The following is a 22815-nucleotide window of genomic DNA, read 5'->3' on the forward strand; positions in this document are numbered from 1 at the left end:
AAATTTTGAAATTTATAAAAAAAACGAGTCATAGCTGAATTGACCTAATATTTGATTACTAAAATCTATGGACCTAATAGCACAGGATTATGTTTGAGAAGCTAGCCTCTACCTCACTCTCTTTATACATAAAAAGAAAAAATTATGTACGAGCAAATTGACCTGACACGGCTCCTCGAGGATTAAAGGAGGATTGAAGAAGGGAAGAAGGACGAAGTGCTTATCGTTCGTATCGACATTGGAGCCTCTTGCATGCTGGAAGAGAGGCTCAGGCGTGCTCCATAAGACGTTGAAAGGGTGAACCCGAACAGAAAGAGAAAGAGAGAATAAGTCAGAGAAGAAAAACGGAAAAAGAGGAGAGAGGGTGGAAGAACTCCGACCGGGCCGCGAGAAGAGATGAGGGAGAGATTGGAATGGTATTCGAGGAATGTCATGTAATAATCGGCCGCCTTTCGACGAGAGACGGCGCCACCTCTCAGCTCGGCTCGACAAAACCGTGATGACGACGGAGAAACGAACGGGGAAATGTTGACATATCCTGGTTTTTATCTAGTTCGAAATCATTCAGTGTTTGCCTGGTTCAAAGGTAAGGCGACAATACACGTGCGCCCGTTTCATTTCAAATAGACATTGTATCTCCGCGCATTCAAAAATTATTTCCACGTCGGGCAATTTCTTTCGCGCGACATATTCTTTTGTAAACACAATTTTTTGTGAATTTAACGAAACTGTTCCTCGTTAAGAAAATTAAATAGAATCGGTCCGATTGGATTTTTCTCTCTTATCTCTATCTTGGAAAAGAGGAAAGAATTTAAATTGAATCTCAGTTAACTCGAACGTACATGTACGTGTAAATGGATTTCGAACAAACGACAAACTCGTCCTTTTTTTCCATTTACATTGTAAAATGGTCTCTAAAGAGATTAAAACAGGTGTCGTCTACGACAACGATCCACCGCGAGACATCAAGAGAAATAAATAAAAAGGAAAAAGAGAAAGAGAAAGAGAGAAAGAGGGAGGGGAGGGGAAAGAAGTATGCAAACGCGTCGCAAAGTTCGTCGTCTCGAAAGGGTGGCGGAGTCCGGTTTTGCGATTCGGCGGGATGTCTACTCCGCGTACTTAGCTAGTCTCGAATGCGAATTTAATAAGGTGAATAAATCATTTTAATGTAACGCGCCCATACGTAGACATAAGAAGGGCGACGGCCGACGAAAGAATAGAAAAGGCTGACGCGCACGGGAAAAGAAGAGGAAGCGAAAGAGAGGAAGAGGGAGGAAAACTGGTATTTTTGCGTTCGAGCACGTCAAGGGGTGCGTTTCGTGTTGCGATTATAAAAGCCGAGGTAACCCCCCTCCCCCCGCTCCCCTGGCCGCGTCTAGACGACGGCGTAGTCTTCCTATCAAAAACAGACCACCGAACCGAAAAGGCTGAAAGGGCAAGGAACTTCACGCAATGCCAAGAAATTAAAGTTTCTTTATCCGCCTATACTCGTTCTATACCCCGTATATACTTCCCCTTCACCCCCCACCCCTCTCCTTCCTCCTACCCCGTCTCTACCGTCCCTTATCCATCCTCATGTCCGGTCGGATAAAGTCGACGTTACGCGGCGGAAAGAAAAAGATATCCCATCCGACGAGACGTCTGAAATAAGAGCTTATAAAAACTTCATGAATCGTATCGAGAAATGGCAGACAAATTAAAATTATGTAGAGGCGGATAAAATGACAGAAAATCTCTGTATCACCATGATTGAAGATGACAAGTGATTCATTTCGATTCGCACAATTCATGATCTCTCACCTATAAATATATTTTGCCTCCCATTTATATTTCCTGCCACGAGGGAAACCCGTTTAAGCTCTTTGGATAAAATTCCGTAAATCGTTGCTCAATAATGTTGTGTCTCTCTAGAAATATCTAGAAATTTGTTTTCTCGTTGGCATTTATGAGTTCGTTTAAGAACTCGTCAGAACAAACGAAATAGATAAGAGCGGACGCTAAAAATTCAACAAACAATCAGAACGATTTCAACAGACGGATGAAGAGTCGGAGTCGTCGATGCTCGAGAAACGTCTGATGCAGTAACTGTCACAGCCAGTCACCAAATAATTTGCATAATCGCGATCGATTACTGGCAGTTACCATGGTTGCCACGGTCATTGCCGCACAGCATTTGTTTGTGTGTATATCACATACTTGAAAAACTCGATAAATTTCCGTCAATATATTTTTTAAGTTAAAGATATATAAATTTGAAAAATTAATTTTGACCTGTTTCCTCTCAACGCAGATAACACAATTAAATAATCCGTACTGATAATTAAGGATCACCGTTTAATAACGATTTTCTCCTTTTCGCTAGAGTAAAATTTTCTTTTTTCACTTTATATGTTATATGTTTTAATCTTATAAATAATATATCCTATTTGAAACACAGATCTGTGTCATGGCCACTTAGGAAGTAAATAAAAATTACGTTACTTTTTTATACGATATATAAAAATGAATTTTGCCATCGCGCATCGATGATACACGATTAATTGTGGCAAATGTCGTTCACGTGGAACCCTCTCGATCGCCTCGATCTAGATCTGGGTGTGCTCGAGCATCGGAGAAGGTTACTGATCCGAATACTTCTCTTTATCTAGACACGTTTAGAAATATAAGCGGCGCGGAGCTGATAAAACGGTCTCTGGAATGCAAGATAAAGGCGGCTAGGACCAGCTTGGTCGGCGCCGACGGAGAAGATATCCGCGGAGGATGGTAGAGAAACGGAGAAGGAAGATCGAAGATAAATGCGTATGGCGTGCTCCGAGCGGAACAAACTGGAGTTCATTATGTGACGCATAATCATGAGACAAATTATTCGCGGTTTGACCACAAAAGTCAGGCATCCGAGAGGCACGACGGGCGAGGCGGGGGGGGGGGGGGAAGGGTTCCCGGCTCTCTGCTTGGTACAAAACCCCCTTGGTGGAAACTCGGACACGATTTTTCGGCGAGGACACCGACGACCCCTGATACGGCTCCACTTACGACAGATGGCACTCGCAAATAGAAACGATAGAAGAGGAACCCGAGATCAGTAACCCCGATAGGGGAAGGAATCGCGCGCGCTAACTGCGCCGTTTTCTTTAATCTGCCGAGATGCCGCCACTCTTCGTGACTCTGACCTTCGTCCGAACTCTCCGCTGCGCCGTGTCGGGGCACACACTGTATTTTAGACGTTCGGCGAACGGTTATTACGCGTTTTCAGTTATAATGGTATTCACATGTGTGCCTTGCGTATATCAATCGTACACTCGACTCCCGTTTCTCACATACGAGACCGAGCCGGCAGCTCCAACGTATCTTTAGCAGGGTTTTAAATTGCTATAATTTTAATAAATTTACATTGCCACGTTGTAGACGAGGAAGGCTTGGCAGCTTTGGGTTTGACAGAAACTCACGCGAGCGACAGCATCGGACGCTTAAGTTACCGATCCGTAGTCACTCGGTTTCGAGATTAATTTTTAGAAATGCGACACTTCTCATGTATCAATTTTCGATAGCGCGGTCGGGACTTGGATTCCATTTCATTCGTTATCGACAGCCAATGCACGTCCGAGCGTCGACGCCACAAAAAATCCAGATCGTTATCGATTTTGCACCAGCGCTTGTTGCCTATATACGCTACGTTTTACTGACGCCAGTCGCAGGTGGTCACGCTCCGGTGGAGATCCCGTCGTCGGGAAAACTCCAATTTCGAACGACGTTCTCTCATCCTCGGCGGGAAACAACAGCAGCGACGGGGGATAACTCGGACGACGCGACACGCACGCCTTTTTGCCTCTCTCTCTCTCTCTCTGTATTTTGCCGCTACCGTCGCACTCATCCCCTTTTTTTTCCCTCTCGCGAAGAGATAAACACGGCGCGCGGCGTGCCGTTGCGGTGGCGTGGCGCCCCCTCTCGGCGTACAGAAACCGCCCCGTGAGCCAGCGAGGGACACGCTCCCCGCGCACACAACGGCACGTCGCGACGGTGCGGGAGCAGTCACCTCGCGAGAAACCCTCATCCGTCCCACGACGACCGAAATCCTCGGGCCAAGTTCCCCTACCCCCCGCCCCGCGACACGCCCGGTCACCGCGGCGCGGCGCGCCGCGATCCTAACCTCGAAACCCGCGGCGGGGGCAGCCGCGCTGGTGCCACGCCGCATCGGCGACAGTCTCTCGCGTGCCACGCGGCACACACGCGGTAACCGCGAAACTCCGCGTGGGTGGGAGACGGGGAGGGAAGGGAGCGACGTGCTCGCCGACGGGAGGATCGCCGTGTGCGTGCGGGCGAGGGAACCGCGTGCCGAGCCCGTGCCGAAAACTCTCGGCCGACGTCGCGCGGACGCGTGCGACGGACGGCACCGTTCGCGACCTCGGTGGAGAAAGTACGCGTGCGCGCGCGCGCGCACGGGGTACTCACCCTCTTCCGGGTCCTCCGGATCCTCCATCTGGATGTAGGATATATCTGAAACCCACAAGCACCACGGGTTAGCGGAAAATCCCTCGTGTTTTTTCGGGGGCAGCCTCGTCCCCGTCCACAGGCACTCACTCACCCGCCATCTTGTAACAAACTGCGGCGCGCTCCCGCGGCCACGCACCCAACCCGACGCGAATCGAGATTCGTTCGATACGATTCTCGCCGAGGTCCCCTCCGTCCCCCCGCTATGCGTCGCCGTCCGCGTCATCGGATGTATCGCGAAATTCGAATTCGCGCCGCGCGGCGCACGGTCGTCTCTCACCTCGTTCTCATCTCAACGCGAAAGATGGCGCACGCGGTCGTTGACTGATTCATGCAATACCTGCAAGTTTTTACCGGAAATATATATTCGAGTCTTATTATGATGTTAGAATTGACCGAGTTTTTACGCAAATATCAAAATATTTATGAAATCTCTGGACAAATCTGATTTAAATGCTTTTGTAATACTTACCAAATTTCGTTTCCAACGTGTTACATGGAAAATATTGTGTTTCCGGATTCTCCAGAGAATATCCGGTAATTTAAGCATAGCTGTCACACCGAATTCTCGAAATATATTCGGTATACCCGGAATTACGCTGACAAGCAACGTTCAACGTTCAAAAGAGAACGATACCGGCACTCGTGATCGTCGAAACGGCGTTGATCTCGAGGACCCGCAAGAACCGATACGTTCCGGAGATCGCCCGTCACTTTAATCGACACTCCCGATAAAAATTCGCACTCGATGGGCACGTTTAACCGCTACAACTCGGGATTTTCTCGCGAAACGATCGCGAGCCGCATTCCGACCGTTACGCGCGTGAAAACTGTCATGGCGGCCACGCGCGGGAGAGTTACCGATGCACGGGGTTCACACGGCTATAAACGCGACATCCTCCCAATGGCGAATTTTCCAATAGGCATTCAGGACGTTGCATTTTGATGATTCGCACTTTCGACATTAGCGTTACGTTTGAACTTCAAATGAATAAGGACATCATGTCGTGCTTCGATTTTCTCAAAGGAACATAAGGATCATTTTCGCGTGTCTTTGTTATAGGAATCTGTATCCACCAGAATTATGCTACTTTCAAAGTACGCAGTAGAATCGATCGCGATCGACGAAACGACATTGGTCGCAAAGACCCGCGAGAATCGTTACTTCCCAGTGACTGTTCGTTACTTTGATCGACACTCCTGACAAGAATTCACACTTGTTGCACGTTGTTAACGGGTAAAATTCGCGATTGCTTCGCGGAGCGATCGCGCTCCGTGTTCCGAGTCGAAGTGCCACGGAAACTGTCATGGCCCGACATGTGGGCGCATTTTCGATGCACGACAACGCCAAGACGTAAAACTAGCACAATAAACTATACGTCTGTAGTGAAATTTTTTTATTAGGTGTAGCTTGCATCTTTGACGTTATTTTTAATGAAAAGTTTATATTAAAGCCAATAGCGTTTCGAATCTCGCGGAAGAACGTAAAGATCATTTTCGCATGCCATTACCATAGAAATGGTAACTACACTTTGTGAAACCTTACTGATTTCAAAGTACGTTGATCACGGTCGATGGAACGGCATCGATCATGAAAATCTGCGAAAGAACTGATATGTTTCGGAAATCGTCCGTCACTTCGATCGATACTCCTCCCCCTCATAAATTTGTGCTTTGTGTTGGATGCCTTTATGGGTAAAACTTGCGATAATTTCATGAAGCAATTCGCGTTCCACGTGAAACTGTTATGGAAATCAAAATAAAAGTCGTGCGTTATAAAGTATTTTAACATCAAGATAATTTGGAAATAAAAATTTACTACGAGAATTAATAAATGGTTATATGAGTTTTGACGAGTTTTATTAAATGCTATTTCATGAATATGTTCAATAATTTTATAATAGTTGATAATGTACGGTATACAGGTGTCCCAACGCACGTGAGTCAATGCTCGTAAAAAGGTAAAAGGGATTGAGATGAACATAAAAGTCCAATATTGTCTTGCGTTAGGTCTGAAAATAATCGAGATATTAACGTATGGAATCTGCAATAATCTAATTCATTTCTATCGTAATTGTGAACAGTAAATGATAAAAGCTTATCATACATTTACAATAGATTTTTTTTTATGTTATGGCTCGAGCGGATCGAGCGCTTCCCTCAGGGCGCTTTCATTCGCATAATTTGAAAAATTAATACCTCGATTATATGGACCTAACCCGAGACCTAACCCAAGACAATACTGGACTTTTATGTTTATCTCGATCCCTTTTATCTTTTTACGAGCATTGACCCATGTACGTTGGGACACCCTGTATAATATGACGTATAACATCAATGACATTTTACTTTGTTAGATCATCCGTCAAATATATCAACCATTAACGTTCGTGATCGGATAAAAACTGGTATTTTGAAATGACGATTGTTGACAAGAGTGCTTTTTTTTCGTCAGATATATACATATACATATATGTGAAATAACACTATTTATTTTAGTATTATATGGAACTGTAGAGTATATTATTATGTAACAAACATATATAAATTTTTTTTGGAAATATCAATCAAAGAGATGGATGATCACGAAAAGTAGTAATCCTTGCGACAACGTCGTTTTGTCGATTACGATCAGACTAGTAAGTCGGATATTCGAGAGTGCAGATTTTACTATATCAAAAACATGTGGAAATGATCTTATTATTATATATAATTCTTTATTAAGAAATTCAAAGCGCAATTGTTCTATTTATTAATTGTGACGCAAATGTCAAAAATGTAAATCATCATAATTATATGTCACAATATATGCCTACTGGAAGATTTACCATTGGGGATAATGCAGCGGCATTCATATGAACAGACTTTATATGTATATGGAAGTCTGTGCATGTGAACTCCGTTCACAGTCGTGTGAACCCCGTGCATCGATAATGCGCCTGCGGCCGCCATGACAGTTTTCGCGCGCGCATCAGTCGGAACGCGGAATTCGATCACTCCATGAATTAATCAGAAATTTCATCGTTAATTATCGTATAACAAACGTTAATTTTGTCGAGAGTATCGATCACAGTGATGGACGATCATCAGAAAGTATCAATCCTTGCAAACTTTTGCGATCAATGTCGTTCGACGATCAATGCTGCTGCGCACTTTGAAATTGGTGATCCCGGTAAGTACAGATTGCTATGCCAAGAACACACGAAAATGATCTTTATGTTTCTTTGAGAAAATCAATAGACATAATTAACATATTTTTTTTAAACATGTGATGTAGTATGTTGAAAATTTAAATAATCTTTTAATCGAACTCATCCATCACATTTAATTTGTCATTGGATATATTTAAGCTCTTTATTTTCCATAAATTTTACGTGGATTGAAAATAAATATTATGTATAAAGGTAGACGAATAACATCAAAAAATATTGAGGAAAATATCAGGTGACCATTGTGATGTGTAATGACATAGAATAGAATTTGTAGAGAATTGTATAAATAATATTTTACAACCTACCTAGTAATACTTATACAATATTCTATAAATTCTTTATAAATTCATTATTTGTATAAATTAATTGAAATATCACAGCAATCAGTGGTAATCACAATTATTTTCTATTTTGAAGAAAATGTCTCACATTATAGTACTGTACTTAAATTATAATTTTATTTATCACATTTATGTAAGACATAATTATAGTACTAACCATAAAATATAGTACTAATCTGATGTGAAAATTATCATGACTCCAGGAACCATGTTCACATGGATAAATATCTCTCATAGTTTTTTTACATTAATATTTGTCAAACAATATACAATAACATTTCAAACATGCAGAAATATTTTTATTTGAAACTAAATTTTAAATGATTTTATTTTGGTACAATTTTTAATTATATAATTAAATAATAAATATCCATGTACAAAATTAACAATACTCTTTAAAATTGTATTATTAATTCAAATGTAAGAAAGGAGAAATAGAAGAAACTTGTCAAAAGTTTTGGTGAGAGAATTTTTATGTCTAATCTTGATACTTTAGTTTTCTCTGTAGATATAAAACGTACATATATTATTTTAAAAAATGAAAGATTGTAGATCAATTCTTTCAACACTTATTATCAAATGAATTATTAGGTATTCTTTACGTTAATAATTCAAAAATAACGGGAAAGGTAATTGATAACAAAAATAAGACTTTATAAGAAAATGTTTGCAAAATACATGTATATGATAAAACATTAAATTTCTCTTTGTCTTTCCAAGAATGTATGTGTGTGTGTGTGTGTTGTGTGTCTATGTGTGTGCGTGAATGTGGTATGTAGGTACTTTATATATAACATATACTATCAATATTTCACAGTTCCTTAAAGATAAATTTACATTATATTACTAGTTATAAATGTCACTTATATAACTATTCAAGAATTTAAACGGTTTGAAGATATAATCTGAACTTTTGTAATTCTAATGAAGGAGATATATTTTAAATTAGCGAATAAATAATCTTTTGAATTTTATGATTCAGTCGTAAGTTTCAAGAGAGAATCTAGAAATCAATAGAGCAATCATTGTATTCAATATCATGAAACCTACAAGAATTCAATATAAAAGTTATGTTTGACTATTACATCTTTTGTGATAAATACATATGTTACTTCTATCAAAAATCTATATGAAACTTTTTTATGTGGAGTTTGAGCTCTCTGATTTATGCTCATCTTCTAGTTCATGATTTTCTCCAATCTATTTATTATAATTTTCTCCTGTTCATTTAGTTCTCTCTATTGATTAATTATATTAATTATATTAAATTAATATATAATTAATATATGTTTATACATAATCTTAATCTCTTGAAGTTAATGTTTATGAGAATATCGTTTAAATCACAAAATATCTTGCTATAAATCTATATATATGTATATATATATATATCTATATAATGTATAGTAAAAAAAGTATAGAGAAATATGGAAAGATTTCAAGGTGAATGTTTCGTCTTTGTAAAATATTTGCGTTCATTCTTAGGATATTTGACTTTTAAAATAGAAACTTATTCAAATCTTTGCAACGCACTATCACGAAATTCGTTTTTCTATAATTAAATTTCTTTCTATTTATTCTACTAATTAACGCACCGTATTGTATAGAGAAAAATACTATGTGACACATGATACTTATATATAATACACGGTGTAAATAATTATCTGTAATTATGATTATCTCGTGATATTTCCATAAAAATTGTACGGTCTTAAAGAAATGATGAAAGAATTCATTAGTACGAGATGATTGATGTCATATGTTATCTGAAGCTACTTCTTCAATAGTAGCTCTACACATTGGGCATTCAATTAGCTGTTTTGAACACCTTTGGCAGAATCCTCTGTAAAAATATAAATTGATTATCGCATCATATTTACATAAAATTGTTTCATAAACTTAAATTTAAATACAATTATATTACCTATGGTCGCATGGCAGTAACCTTACTGATGCCCTCTGATCGTAACATATTGTACAAGAATCTTCCCTAACACTAAGCCTTCGTAATTGATCTAAATATATGTGCCTGGGAAGTATGATTTTGTCTTCTGGTTTCAATGTAGCATAGTCATTAAATTTTTGAAATTCTCGATCAGTAGGTGGGTATTGAAAAGGTACATGTCCAAAATTAAATAGGCATTGCTGGAATGACATAAAACTAGCTGCCGCAAAGAATCCAGATCTAAAAATAACCATAAATATTAATGGTTTTTTATATTTGCTATATATATTTATAGCATATAAAGAAAAAGGCAATATATATACCTTACTGTTTTAAATACTTGAATGCATGGTTTCAGTGGTATACCATTGATAGAAAATATTATTTCTAATTTATTCAAATCCAATAAGCAACCTAAGATATCACCAGATTTCCAGCATGGTCTGTCGTGAAATTTTTCACTTCGTGCATTATACCAAATCAGTCTGCGACAACCATCGTAGGCCAAAGAAAATTCATCATCTCCTATGCCATATCCCTCCTAGTATTGAAAAATGAGTTTTTATGGAATAATACTATATACAATAATTTTGTAAATAAAAAATATATTTTTTAAAATATGGATATTTACATGATTTAGAAACGTGCTATCCTTTGTAGCCCATCCAATTTGCATAACGCCTGTAGTTATTATCAAGGTTTCATAATACCATATTCCTGAATCTACTTGAAATGTACATCGTACACTTTCAAAAGAATACGCATCACATCGTGCCTAAAATAACAATACATTATCATTACATTAAAAGAATTACTGGAATAATATTATCTCTATTAGTAAACATCTAACGGGATATTTACCTCCAAACCATTAGGTGATATTTTCAGGTACTCGCTTACATCTTTCGTATTTAACATTACATTAATACCCGTTACATCAACGGAATCGTGAGAATATTTCCTATCTTCCATCAAGACTAAAAAAAAAAGATCAATTAAATACGTTACTGTCGTTTACCAAACGAAGATAAATAGCACTTGATAAGACCATACTTACATAAATTATCTAAACACCACTGTGCACAGAAACCAACTTGTCGACGTACATAATGAGTTTCCGTAGCCCATTTCTCCAATTCCAATAATGGATTTTGTTTTTCCGCCATAAGACGTTTCTTAATAGTTACCTTATTTTCACCTATTAACAATATAAATAATAATTAGTTATAATAAAAGATACAGAAAATTTATTAATATAATATTTGTCTTACTTGTCTGTGCAAACTTCTCTAGTGCTATCAAAGAATATAACATTACATAAGGCTCGACATCTTTTCGCTAAAAAAAAAAAAAAAAAATTATTGAAAAGTACTTAATATTAGTACTACATTTTAAAATTAATTAAATAACTTACTAGATTTGAAACTAGATAATCTAAAGTAGCCTCAGATAATATCGCAATACTACTAGGACCAGCAAGTTTCTCTGCAATGCAGCCAAGTACTACGCATATATTACGTTGCCGTGTAGTTGTAACTTGCATTTGCCCACGTATTTGAGGCAATTGAAATATGTTTGATAATTTTTGCACAGAATCCTACAATGCAAACAAAAAATTATCATTGCTGCATTGTTTTGATTTTGTAATCTAGCAAATAAATTGAGATGCTCTAATAATAAGAAATTAAGAATTGCAAATAAAATCTAACCTTTGAAGGTAAAGGGCAATCATCTAGTAATAATATTATAACCGAAGGACCCAATGGATTGTTCATTGGAATAACATTAACCATAGAATTAACTACTTGTATCCAACCTTCTTCTTTGTCCGCAATGGCATTCAATTTTAGCATTGCTGGTGGTGGCTCATGATCACTAAACATATGCAATCGTATAATGCAAAAAACAAACTGATTTATTCCATGTATGAATGGAGTGTATTGTATCATCTTTCACTTACTTGTCTACCAGAGTATCAAGACTTCCAAGTGTCTCCAATACGAGTTTGTCAATGTGTGACAATGTAGGAAACTTAAAAGAAGGAGATGCCGAATCACTGCATGAATCTGTACTTGGTTCTGGTATTCTGGTATTTTGAGCTTCTGCATGATTGTTACTGCCATATGGCTCAATGTCATATAACTCTGGAGTATCTTTACACAAACAATTGCCCATTCCCACTAGTTTATTAGAATTCTTTTAGCGAGTTATTGCCTATTGTTTAGGTTACATTTACAGAACAGTGATACAATCGTACTATCAAATCTCGCATTTGACTAGGCTGAAAATAGAACTTGAATTCAACAAATGCCTAATAAAGCACGCACCTATGAATTACGCCACTTACCAAAAAGATGATATCATGATAAGTCATAGCCTTTTACCATGTATATAATGATAATGTTACAAGGGTCTTTTATATGCTTATCTGTACATGTAATGTTAACATTACACTTTTATGATTAAATGCAAGTTAAACGTAAATTGTTTAAGTCTTCTCCGTTAAAACTTGTCTCTCTCAGCTAGCAAACAATATTTAATTATACATGTTTCCTCCACTTTCTGATCTATAGATAGAGAATTATAAAGATTAGATAAATACAAGATATGTTTTGTAAACCAGTATACATGACTGGATGCTTTTGTGTGCAATTTTACAAGAGGATAATAGATACATGCGTGTCACGTGTTTCGACTTAAGCAGACTTAAGAAAGAATTTTAGAGAAGGATAAAAATTAACTTTTTATAATACGAGTTACGCAAAATTTTCCAGTGATGGAAAGAAAATGAAAGAGAATCGTATCGCGCGAAACCTCACTTTTGAGGTTATGTTCCTATTACTCTGCACAACGGCAATTTCACCACACAGCACAAAAAGCGAGGCATATATACGTATTATCGCGTTTGATATTACTCTGTCGATCTCGCCATCCGGGGTAGCGAGTACTTTCTGCTCATGCTTTGTAAATTTTACGAATAGCCCTCCCGTCGTAATCTCTTTCGACGTGTGACACGTTATCGCAGCGTACCGTACCCGCGCAGATTGTGCCGTATCGCATTTTGCGTGTTCCCTGCGTGAGACGCACACGCGTACGGGTTCAACGAAACCCGTCGAGATTTCGCGTGAATCGAAATCCTCTCGGTGTCATTTCCCGTCGTGGCGATTGTCGCTCGTCAATGTCGACAGGTGAGCCGATCTTCTCGCGCACTGTGAGAGACTGTTGACTTTTCGCATCTTCGTTTCCGAGACAAACGGGAAAAGCCGTGGACGTGCGTACGTGCGTACCAGCGTGGGTGCGTGCGTGCGTGCGTGCAAGATCAAGATTTATGAAGCCGGCGGCTCGTGGGTTACGAACAAATATTTACTATTTCTCGCGAGTATATGCAACCGATAAGCCTTATCATATCTTTGTTGCCGCTTTCATTCGCGGTTTTTGCAACATTCTTATAAACAAATGTACCTTGTGCATGACGTACGTACAATAACATGTATATATATATATAGAATTTTACGACGAGGACGCGCGCCGTCACGGAAATGCCTTCTGGCTTCGCCAAACACACGCGGTGTGAGGTGTGACGTGTTCACGTGGGACGTGTTGACATTTAGCGTCCGCGTGAAATTATTTGTTCCGTGACGCGTTTGGAAATTCGCGCGGTTTCTCGCGCGCGAGCTCGCCCCCGTTTTATCGCCGCGCGCGCGATAACCGCGCCGGTCGACTATCGAAGTCGCGGCGATCGTAGTCTGGCACTGTTCAAGACCGAACTTACGCGGAACGGAGCGAAGACGTCTCGTTTTTGAATCTCGCGGTGGCCACGGGCAGACGTCGCAAAGTAAATCGCCGGCGGTGCGCGAGGGAATCCCGAGTCCGTGTCGTAGCCGGATCGCCGTCGTCGTCGTCGCGGTAACTTCCCGTATTTTTCTCTCTCTCCAGAGAATTCCCCGGGATACGTAACGTTATCACATGGGGAAGGCGGCCAGTGAGTGTCAGCGATCAATAGTGTCACGAAAATGACTTGGTGACTCATATACCTGGAGTTTTGCGTGAACCATGGTGTCCGGGGACAACGAGAGGCTGCTGCCTGAACCCGAGAGCTACGCCAAGTGTTTTTACGATCTCTTCAAGAACGTCGCCGAGGCGCAGAGGTGCGACGAAAGTGTGATGTATAACCTCTCCCGCGATTTGTTTACGTGACGCCGTCGTCGGTGACTTCACTGTCGATCGGTCTCTTTTGCCGTTTGATCGGTCGACTTCTCGATAAAACCACGTAATTTGATCCCCGGTCGAAGGAAAACCTTTCATTGACACGGCGGGGTTAATCGAATGACGCGTTTACTGACGTAGAACGTAACCTCAAATTTTTTGTTTATTACGGATCATCTAGCCTGATTATTTCTTTTTATTCTTTATCTAAACCTTTTTCGATAATTCATTAATTCCATTATGAGTGTAGTAGAAATATTTCTTATCGTATTTACCTAACATATTAAAATTTTTAATTATGGATATAGAAAAACTCGTCCAAGTTTTTCACAAATAGATTAAACAGAAATATTTTTTATATATTTTGATTGTGTAATTATTACTGTAATTGAATTGCTTTGTTTATTTATAAAAAATAATTTTATTATAAAATTCAAATAAAATTATATGCATTGTAAAACATTTTATTAGGTTTGTTACATATACCAATTAGTTTAAATTAAAAAATTGAATTATTTCTTAGGAATAAGGGAGAATGGAGAAAATGTAAAAAGAATAAAATTATCCGCAAGCGAGATAAGAAAAAGGTATCAAAAATTAATAATTTTTTAATAATTTTTCTGGGAAAAAATACAATATGTGCTCATATACTTTTATTACATATAGATTGAGTTAAATGGAGAATTAAATTACAATAAGCCACCGGAAATAGAAACATCCTGTAATGCCTCAGCATTTGCTGTATTTACTAGCGCAAGAAGTGCTATTTTAGAAAAACATGCAAAATTGTCGAGCGAGATTTATAGAGCATCAAATTGTACTTCTCCACCACCAGACCTTAGTGATACTATAGATACCGAAAGTGATGATGAAGATAGAATATCAACTATACAAAATTTACCAAAGGTAAAAGCAAAATTAATTTCTTTAATTTTTTAATCTGTGATATTTATTTGTTTAATGTTTGTGTATTGTAACATTTATAATTTATGTAATATGTATTATACACAGCTATAAAAATTTTTTTAAATAAAGATTGTAGGTATTGGTTTAAGAAGTGTTTTTACATTGATGCGAGAGAGCAGAACAATCGATCCAGTCTTGTGTACAAAAGCACTCTCGGCATTACTGGATGTTTTACAAGGACAACTACCAGAAGGCCTCAAATCTGAACCAGATGACGTTATTGGTTTGTGTTTTTAAATCATTGATTTTCTTAAATGTGACAAATTTTTTAATAATTTACATTTTTTTTAGATCCACTATTTGATCTGTTACTGGATCTTGCAACGTCTCATGGTCCTGAATCAGCCGCTGCTAATGATGGCAGTCACTTGACAGCTGTTGCTTGTGCTTGTTTATTGAGTCTTGTTGTAGTCAGAGGAGATACTGGGCGACTTTTGGCAGCAATAGCAGCTTTGCTTATGTCTCCTAGAGCATTAGCGATACAAAATATTCAGGTATATTGCTGTGATCGTAACATTGATTTGTCAGGTGACATGGTGTATATATATTATAAAAGTTAACTTTGTATTTTTTTTAGATGCCATGTGTGTTAACGTCTCTGCAAAGAAGTGTTCACGCCGTTTTGTTGGGCAAACTCGTGAGACCAGATTGGATTACATATGGCGTTCCTAAGTGTTCCAAGATATATACCTCTATGCTTAAGTTACCAAATGAGATTATCAATATGGTATTGAATGAACGTAGTTTTGTGAGTGATGGAAAATATTTGTATCTACATACATCACGTGGTTTATTGAAAATTGGAAGTGGCCACGGTGGTACAATATGGGGTCATATATACATACATAAAGCAGATTTTTATCCGACAGAAATAGGATGGCTTGGTTACGCTAATGTTAGTTTCATATTAATATTTATTATTGCACTAGATTTGATAATCTATTACTTATACAAAGTTTTATTTACAGAATTCATTATATTTTAAATGTGCACCAAGAAAACAAAGTGAGTTATTAATTATTGATGCAGAAACGCTTATAGTAACTGGAATTGCTGTGCTGGAAGGAAAAGATTGGTCATCCTCTGTAATGTTCTCCGATGGTGAAAATTTAGGAATGATAACAGCTGGCAAAGATGTAATTAACGTGATTGTATATAAATATTGTATTTAAATATTATATTTATTTTACTCAATTTTTGTATTTTTTTTTCTTTTAACAGGAAGGTTTCGTGGTACGTACAATAAATACGCTGAGTAATCCTGTGACAGTCGCTTCTGAATTACCTCTGAAATTGGCAAGAAAATGCGTTGATATATTTGGATATGCTATATTTGATGAAGAACAAGCAACACACACTTTGAATCCAGGATGCGATGATGAAATTGCAATGGTTACAGCAGGAAAGGAATTTGGCTTACTTAAAACATTATCTGGAAAAGTGAGTATTGTATATAAGGGATATTTAAACAGCTGTTATAATTGCTCAATATTTCATGCATAATATGTATTTGATATTTATATATTTTTGTATTATATATATATATATATATATATATATATATATATATATATATATATATATACACACATATAGTATATTTTATCTAGTATCTAATATTTTTTTATAGTTATTATATAGCGGAAAAGGAAGTTGCCTAGGCATGAAGACCAATACAAGGCCTAATAGGTGGTTGGAACTTACCTTTGGTAAAGGTCCAAGAATTACACATTTTGCAGCAGGTCATGATGGTCAACATGTCGTTATAGTCATGGAGGATGGTTCTGTGCTGTTTGCGGGTACTGCTAGACGTGGAGAAGATGGAGACAGTAGTAAGTTATAAATATGATAATAGTAATAGTAATCTATAATATTACAGAATTGTAATAACTATTTATTTTATTTTAAGATAAAGTTCGTAGACAACCAAAACCAGTAAAACCAAAGAAAATGGCAAAAGTGGAAGGTCAGTTTATTGTGGACGCTGCTTGTAATAACGGATCTACTGCTTTAGTTACGAAAGATGGCTCTCTACTAATGTTTGGTAAAGATACACTACACAGCGATCCAGTGACAGGCTTAGTTACCGATTTAAAGGACGTATCTATAGTTCGTGTATCGTTAGGAAAAGCTCATGCTGCTGCATTAACTAACAAAGGACATCTATATACGTTTGGTATTAATAATAAGGGACAGTGTGGCCGTGATTCTACAACAGTGCATACAGTGAATAAAGAAGTGACAGTAGTTGCGATGGAAATGGGTACAGGGGAAGATGAATTGATAATAGCCGAAGAAGAAAGTGTCGATCCTGTGGAAGATTGGGAGGAAACGAGAGGGATGTGTCCTCCTGGGCAACATCAGTGGAGACATCGTGTTTGTATGGTCTGCACGATTTGTAGAGAATGTACCGGTTATAGTATATCATGTCTGAGTAGTATACGTCCCGATCGGAATCCTGGTCAAGAATGCGGATGTGGCGAAGGAGACAGTGGATGTGCGGAATGTGGATGCTGTCGAACTTGCGCAAGGAAGAGCTGCAGCAACGGCATATCGGGTTCCAACTTCCGAGAATATCTGCAGAGACGATTGGGTGAGATAAAACAACGGCAAAGAAGTAAAGCAGGACCGAGTACTGTCAAGTATGGAGTAAAAATGAAAGGATCGAATAATCAGCGCGTAGCCGGTCCCAGTGTCATACAAAAGGGATTTCCAGAAAAAGTAGCATTGGGATTGGGAGTTAATCTCACGGCTCTCGAGGAAGGCGTCGGCGGTAGTGATGTGGAACGAGGCGATGCTGCAAGAATTGCTAGCATACCACCGGCTAGAGTTCCTATTCCTAGCGAAAGTTCTGTGATTCAAGTGTCCTGTGGTTTGCATCATACGGTGTTACTTCTGCAAAATGGAGAAGTATATACGTTTGGTAGTAACATATATGGTCAGTTGGGCGTTGGCGATTTGGTGGCACATGCAGGACCGATTCAAGTTAAATTACCAACTATTGCCACTCAAGTGGCTGCTGGGAGCAATCATACCGTTATACTTACATCAAAAGGTGAAGTTTACACGTTTGGTGCATACCAAAAAGGACAGCTCGGCATGAATTGGTGGAATGGTCAAAATGAGTCTACGAATGCTACCTCTCAGATAAATCGTCGTACCGATCGCTCTCAGCCGTGGCATAGTTTTCCGAATGTAGTGCCGAATATTGGTCCTCGATGGGGTAGACGAGCAACGTGGATTGGTGCTGCTGGCGATCAAACTTATGTTAAAATAGACGAGATAAATTCGATTAGTTTGACAAGGAGTACTGTTATGGCAAATAAAAATTGTATTATCTTGATACCTCATCAGAATGAGCATGCAAATTCTTTCAAGAGTCTGGTAATAAGCAAACGCGATGGAACGTGCAACAGTTACAGCGGTGTGGATCAAGTTGATTTTAATAATTGCACAGCATGCTTGGATCCTTTATACAACGTTATTTGGACCTTCAATTCAATAAATAACGAGATTAGTTTATATAACATAATATCAACGGAAGTTAGGACAATACCTGGTTTGGAGGCTTCCATACTCAATCCAGGTTTGGCGCTTCCAGTTGTTTCGACTTGTTTTGTAACGCGTTCTCAAGCCGCAATGCATTTATTAGCTTGTTTGGATACATTAACTCAAGCTCAAGATGAAAATTTATCGATAGTTGAAGAAAGCGAATGTAATCAATCGATGCATGGCAAAGTTTATAGCCGCGAAGATTACGTCACCGTTAGCAGATTTGAAAGTCATGGAGGAGGATGGGGTTATTCCGCTCATTCGATTGAAGCAATTCGATTTATGCCTGACACGGACATTATATTGGGAGGCTACGGTTTGTTTGGCGGTCGAGGTGAATATACTGCAAAAATCAAACTGTTTGATATCGGAATTGATGGTGGCGATCAAGAGAACGATGGCGAGCTTCTTGCAGAGACAGAAGAGATTCCGTATGAATGTGGTCCAAGACAGAAATATTCGATATTATTTGACGAACCTATATCTTTGCAAGCAAACAGGTGGTACGTGGCATGGGCTAAAGTCGGTGGACCTTCCAGCGATTGCGGTTCTGGTGGACAAGGTATGGTTACAGCGGAAGATCAAGTTATGTTTTATTTCAAGTCTTCTAAAAGATCTAACAACGGCACCGACGTTAACGCCGGACAGATTCCACAATTACTGTATCGCGTTGTGACACCTGAAAATCAGACATCAAACAGGCAGAGAGACCAAGTTGAACCTGTCTACGTTTTGAAGAGAGAATTCAGTAGGACCGTTACAAAGGAATGCTTCCAATCCTTGATATCTCTCCTTCAGTGGAGTTGGAACACATTGAAAGCGACATTGGCCGATGTGGCAGTTCATATTGCATCATCGACTCACACTATGCTCGAAATGGAACGATTAGTGTACATAAGTAAAGCCAGCTTAAGACTGCTTAGAACATATACTAATGAAATTTATCCCAACCACGTCAATAAAAAAACCCCTCCAGAGTCAGTGCGTTTGGCGGAATGCATAGGCGAAGTGCGAGCATTATTACGCCAAATTTTGTCGGATTCTTTACCGATTACTTTGAAAAGTAAAGGAAAGACACGATCTAACAAAAGTTCTAGTAGCACTTTGGGAAATAAGATGACAAACAGCATACTGGACGAATGTCACAAAACGTTTGTAGCTTGTTACCACGCGTTTTATCCTACTGCATATCTTAAGTGGACTTCCCTATGCGAGTTGTTATCAGATATCGATAAAGAACAAGGTACAACTACAAAAGATCGTCTCCTTTCGGCTGTGTTAGCTTCTTTGTGCCATTCGGCGATACGACTTAGATGTACGTTTCCAATTCTGAGCAACATTATGGATAACAGCGACAGCGTGAAGCGGCAACTCAGCCCATCTGACAATGCCGGTCTGCTTATGATGAATTCGACAGAAAGTCATCAGTATCCAATTTTAGTTGAGCAAATTAGTTACAAATCTCAAGTAGAGAGCTCCGGTAAGGAGGTCTTGAATTGGTCGTTCCGTGAAGTACTCGATAGACTGTTGGATCTGATACTGATACCAGTAAAAAAAAATCTTTGTAGAGAAAAAACTCAGTCTTTACCAGAATTGGTTCTTCATTGCTGTTATTTATTAGCGCGAGTTATCGCTGAATTGGCGGCACAATCGAGCGGAAATGAGGACGAACTGCAAGCAGCTTGTGGCAGACTCATGTATACGACGCCTTCAAGATTTACAAGAACAAATCAGTCAAGATCGTGGAATACCGGTAATGGTTCTCCAGATGCTATTTGCTTTTCCGTCGATAGACCAGGCATTCTTATAGCCGGTGTTGGTATCTATGGAGGAGCAGGAGTATATGATTATGAATTGGAATTATTAGATGATGTAAGTAATATATAAATATTTTGTCGTATTTGTAAATTTGAATTCTTTGTGACTTTAATTATGATTATTTTATTATACTAGCAAAATAACACTGGTAATGATCCATCACACACTCAGCGTTGGAGTAGCTTAGATTTTACAAGAGGATCCTTCGGACCGGATGACTGTACTAATGATACAGTAGAATTGAAATTTGACAAACCAGTGCTTATAAAAGAGAATGTTAAATATGCTATTAGATTACGAAATCGCGGAGGACGAACTAGTAACGGTGACGGCGGCCTAAGCGTTGTCAAGGGAGCCGATGGCACAACGTTTACCTTTACGGCTTGTTCTCTAAGTTTTAACGGTAATATCAAATATATGTATTTACATTTGAAAAAATAAATATATAATATTATACAGTATGCAGATTGTATTAACATGCTATGCTATTGCAGGCACAACACAAACGAGAGGTCAAATACCGCATATTTTATATTATTCAAATCCGCAAGATTCCGACGGACAACACACGAATAAAGCCATGGCGGAAGTACAAGCGAGAAAATGTACTCTCGCCATGACCGCAACGATCATTCAACGGTCGAATGAAATTTTTTCTCTAGCAAGAGAAAGAGCAGAAGAAGTAATAGCTAATGAAGTTCTTGGTAATGCGACTTTTGTAACGACTCTCTTGCCACTAGTAATGGCACACATTAGTCCCTTAGCTACATCAGATCCTAGAGTAAGTAATTTTAAAGACTTTTAAAATTCGAATATTTTTTAGATAATGTGCAAGAGAAATTTTAAACATAAATTTATTTTGCATCTTTCAGAGCAGCGTACAAATTCTTACTTTAATACAAGAGATGCTGCCCCATGTTGCAGCTTTAAATTTACTGTCCACGATGGGAACTTCTCAAATATCCCAAGATAGTGAAACTCAATCACACTTTGCTCCTCCAATTACCACTAGTAATCATTATACTTGGCTAGAAAGCGACCATCCTTATAAACCGGCGACAGTATCATCTTACAAAGTCACTTTTCCGGAAACAGTAAAGTGGTTAACTGTCGAATTTACTTCAGAATGTGGAACTTCACAACCGGAAGATTATCTACAGCTTTATATACCAAATATAATTCCCAATTCCTCCGCAGGGTAGATAAAATGTTTTTTCGCACTTTTATACAATATACAAGCATATTAAACTCCTTCCTTTTATATGTATGTTTAATTTTTATCCTTATAGGACAATTTCAAATATTACGGGCGAAGATGTTCCTCTGTATTGGCCAGTATTACATAAGTTAAGTAATGTTCAAAGTCAGTGGCCACAAAATGCTGTCGTGTTGCCAGGTATATGCAACATTAATTAAAAATATATGATACTATATAATACATAATGTTCTCAATAAATTGTTTTGTGTTTAGGAAATGAAGTAATATTTTCCTTGGAAACTGCATCTGATTATATGAAGAATGAAAGTTCAATCACATATGGCTTTAAATGTTTAGTTATTGGTTACGATTGGATAACATCCGGCCATGGTTTAAAAAATTTAGAAATTGAATTGTCCTTCCTTGGAGGAGCATGCGCTGCTAGTCTCATGAAGAAGAATTTATCATTGCCTCCAGTATCCTGTAAGTATAACATGATTAAATTTTTTGTTCTGAATTAATAAATTAATAAATAAAATATATATGTTTATAATATATATTAATATATATATTTTTAATATTTTGGCGATGTTTGTGATTAATTCATTTTTGAAGAAATCTCGAAAATTTACTATTTCAATTACATAAAGAATAATATATGCTTTTACTCGTTAAACTGATTTACGATACAATTTTTAGCGGAGGAGGTTGAAGAGGACTTGGAGTCGATGCAGGAAACAGCAAAGAGGATTTTCTCTGTACATTCGGTATTACTAGGACGAGGATTTGCACTCGCGTCGCCACCTACAGTTTCACAGGCTCTCGACGGTGTACTTCCATACAGGTAAGTACTTAATATTAATTTTGATATTTAAATACAAAAAAAGAAACTGTATAGTTGTAATAAAAATTTTGATAAAATTGTCATCTTATGAAAAATTGATGTATCGAAAATTGGTATATTATTGTTACATTCATGATACTTTATATGTGTAGAAATTTCCATATTTTTTTACTTACAATTGATACCTGATACATACAGTTTCTTTTTTATCTTGCAAAGATTGCAGTGGAACGATGTTTTATTCA

At 38.2% G+C, this 22815-nt stretch overlaps 3 protein-coding genes across 6 annotated transcripts in view; 1 reads left to right on the plus strand and 2 right to left on the minus strand.

Annotated features, from left to right (window-relative positions):
* The window catches only part of LOC105834890 (serine/threonine-protein phosphatase 4 regulatory subunit 1), a 132055-nt gene extending 127432 nt beyond the window's left edge, over positions 1-4623 (minus strand). The window contains exons 1-2 of the mRNA XM_028189165.2: positions 4583-4623; positions 4450-4494 (exon numbers count right to left, since the gene is read on the minus strand). Coding sequence (XP_028044966.1) covers positions 4450-4494; positions 4583-4589 — 52 coding nt within the window. The 5' untranslated portion in view covers positions 4590-4623. The remainder of the gene's footprint in view (positions 1-4449; positions 4495-4582) is intronic.
* Positions 4624-8136: 3513 nt separating this feature from the next.
* Positions 8137-13557, minus strand: LOC105833139 (RING finger and SPRY domain-containing protein 1). Of its 4 annotated transcripts, none has more exons than XM_012674620.3 (12): positions 13449-13557; positions 12334-12553; positions 11947-12267; positions 11696-11861; positions 11401-11583; positions 11258-11324; positions 11044-11184; positions 10848-10963; positions 10618-10761; positions 10310-10527; positions 9966-10226; positions 8137-9884 (listed from the first exon to the last, which is right to left on the minus strand). In XM_012674620.3, the coding sequence occupies exons 3-12, from the start codon at positions 12159-12161 to the stop codon at positions 9797-9799; spliced, it is 1599 nt and encodes a 532-aa protein (XP_012530074.1). In that variant the 5' UTR covers positions 12162-12267; positions 12334-12553; positions 13449-13557; the 3' UTR covers positions 8137-9796. The 4 variants fall into 4 exon arrangements, with proteins under 4 accessions (XP_012530074.1, XP_028045079.1, XP_012530073.1 ...); XM_028189278.2 differs by lacking the exon at positions 13449-13557 and adding an exon at positions 12902-13417 and having other exon boundaries at positions 11947-12279; XM_012674619.3 differs by lacking the exon at positions 13449-13557 and adding an exon at positions 13022-13416.
* Positions 13558-13727: 170 nt separating this feature from the next.
* The window catches only part of LOC118645149 (E3 ubiquitin-protein ligase MYCBP2-like), a 110377-nt gene continuing 101289 nt past the window's right edge, over positions 13728-22815 (plus strand). Inside the window, exons 1-16 of the mRNA XM_036285658.1 lie at positions 13728-14134; positions 14716-14779; positions 14859-15098; positions 15228-15381; positions 15450-15652; positions 15736-16053; positions 16127-16294; positions 16380-16598; positions 16789-16990; positions 17068-20582; positions 20664-20931; positions 21023-21309; positions 21401-21726; positions 21818-21924; positions 22000-22209; positions 22426-22570. Of these exons, the coding sequence (XP_036141551.1) occupies positions 14040-14134; positions 14716-14779; positions 14859-15098; positions 15228-15381; positions 15450-15652; positions 15736-16053; positions 16127-16294; positions 16380-16598; positions 16789-16990; positions 17068-20582; positions 20664-20931; positions 21023-21309; positions 21401-21726; positions 21818-21924; positions 22000-22209; positions 22426-22570 (6521 nt within the window). The 5' untranslated portion in view covers positions 13728-14039. The remainder of the gene's footprint in view (positions 14135-14715; positions 14780-14858; positions 15099-15227; positions 15382-15449; positions 15653-15735; positions 16054-16126; positions 16295-16379; positions 16599-16788; positions 16991-17067; positions 20583-20663; positions 20932-21022; positions 21310-21400; positions 21727-21817; positions 21925-21999; positions 22210-22425; positions 22571-22815) is intronic.

Source organism: Monomorium pharaonis, chromosome 4, assembly GCF_013373865.1.
Source record: "Monomorium pharaonis isolate MP-MQ-018 chromosome 4, ASM1337386v2, whole genome shotgun sequence".
Classification (NCBI taxonomy): Eukaryota; Metazoa; Arthropoda; class Insecta; order Hymenoptera; family Formicidae; genus Monomorium; species Monomorium pharaonis.

What these genes read in the sequence shown, in the direction of transcription:
- LOC105833139 (XM_012674620.3), bottom strand. Translation starts at nt 12,161, where the DNA reads ATGGGCAATTGTTTGTGTAAAGATACTCCAGAGTTATATGACATTGAG. An exon ending in GTGGTGTTTAGATAATTTAT is followed by an intron (nt 10,964 to 11,043) that starts GTAAGTATGGTC and finishes TTTTTTTTTTAG; the next exon opens with TCTTGATGGAAGATAGGAAA. An exon ending in TTACTGCCATGCGACCATAG is followed by an intron (nt 9,885 to 9,965) that starts GTAATATAATTG and finishes ATATTTTTACAG; the next exon opens with AGGATTCTGCCAAAGGTGTT.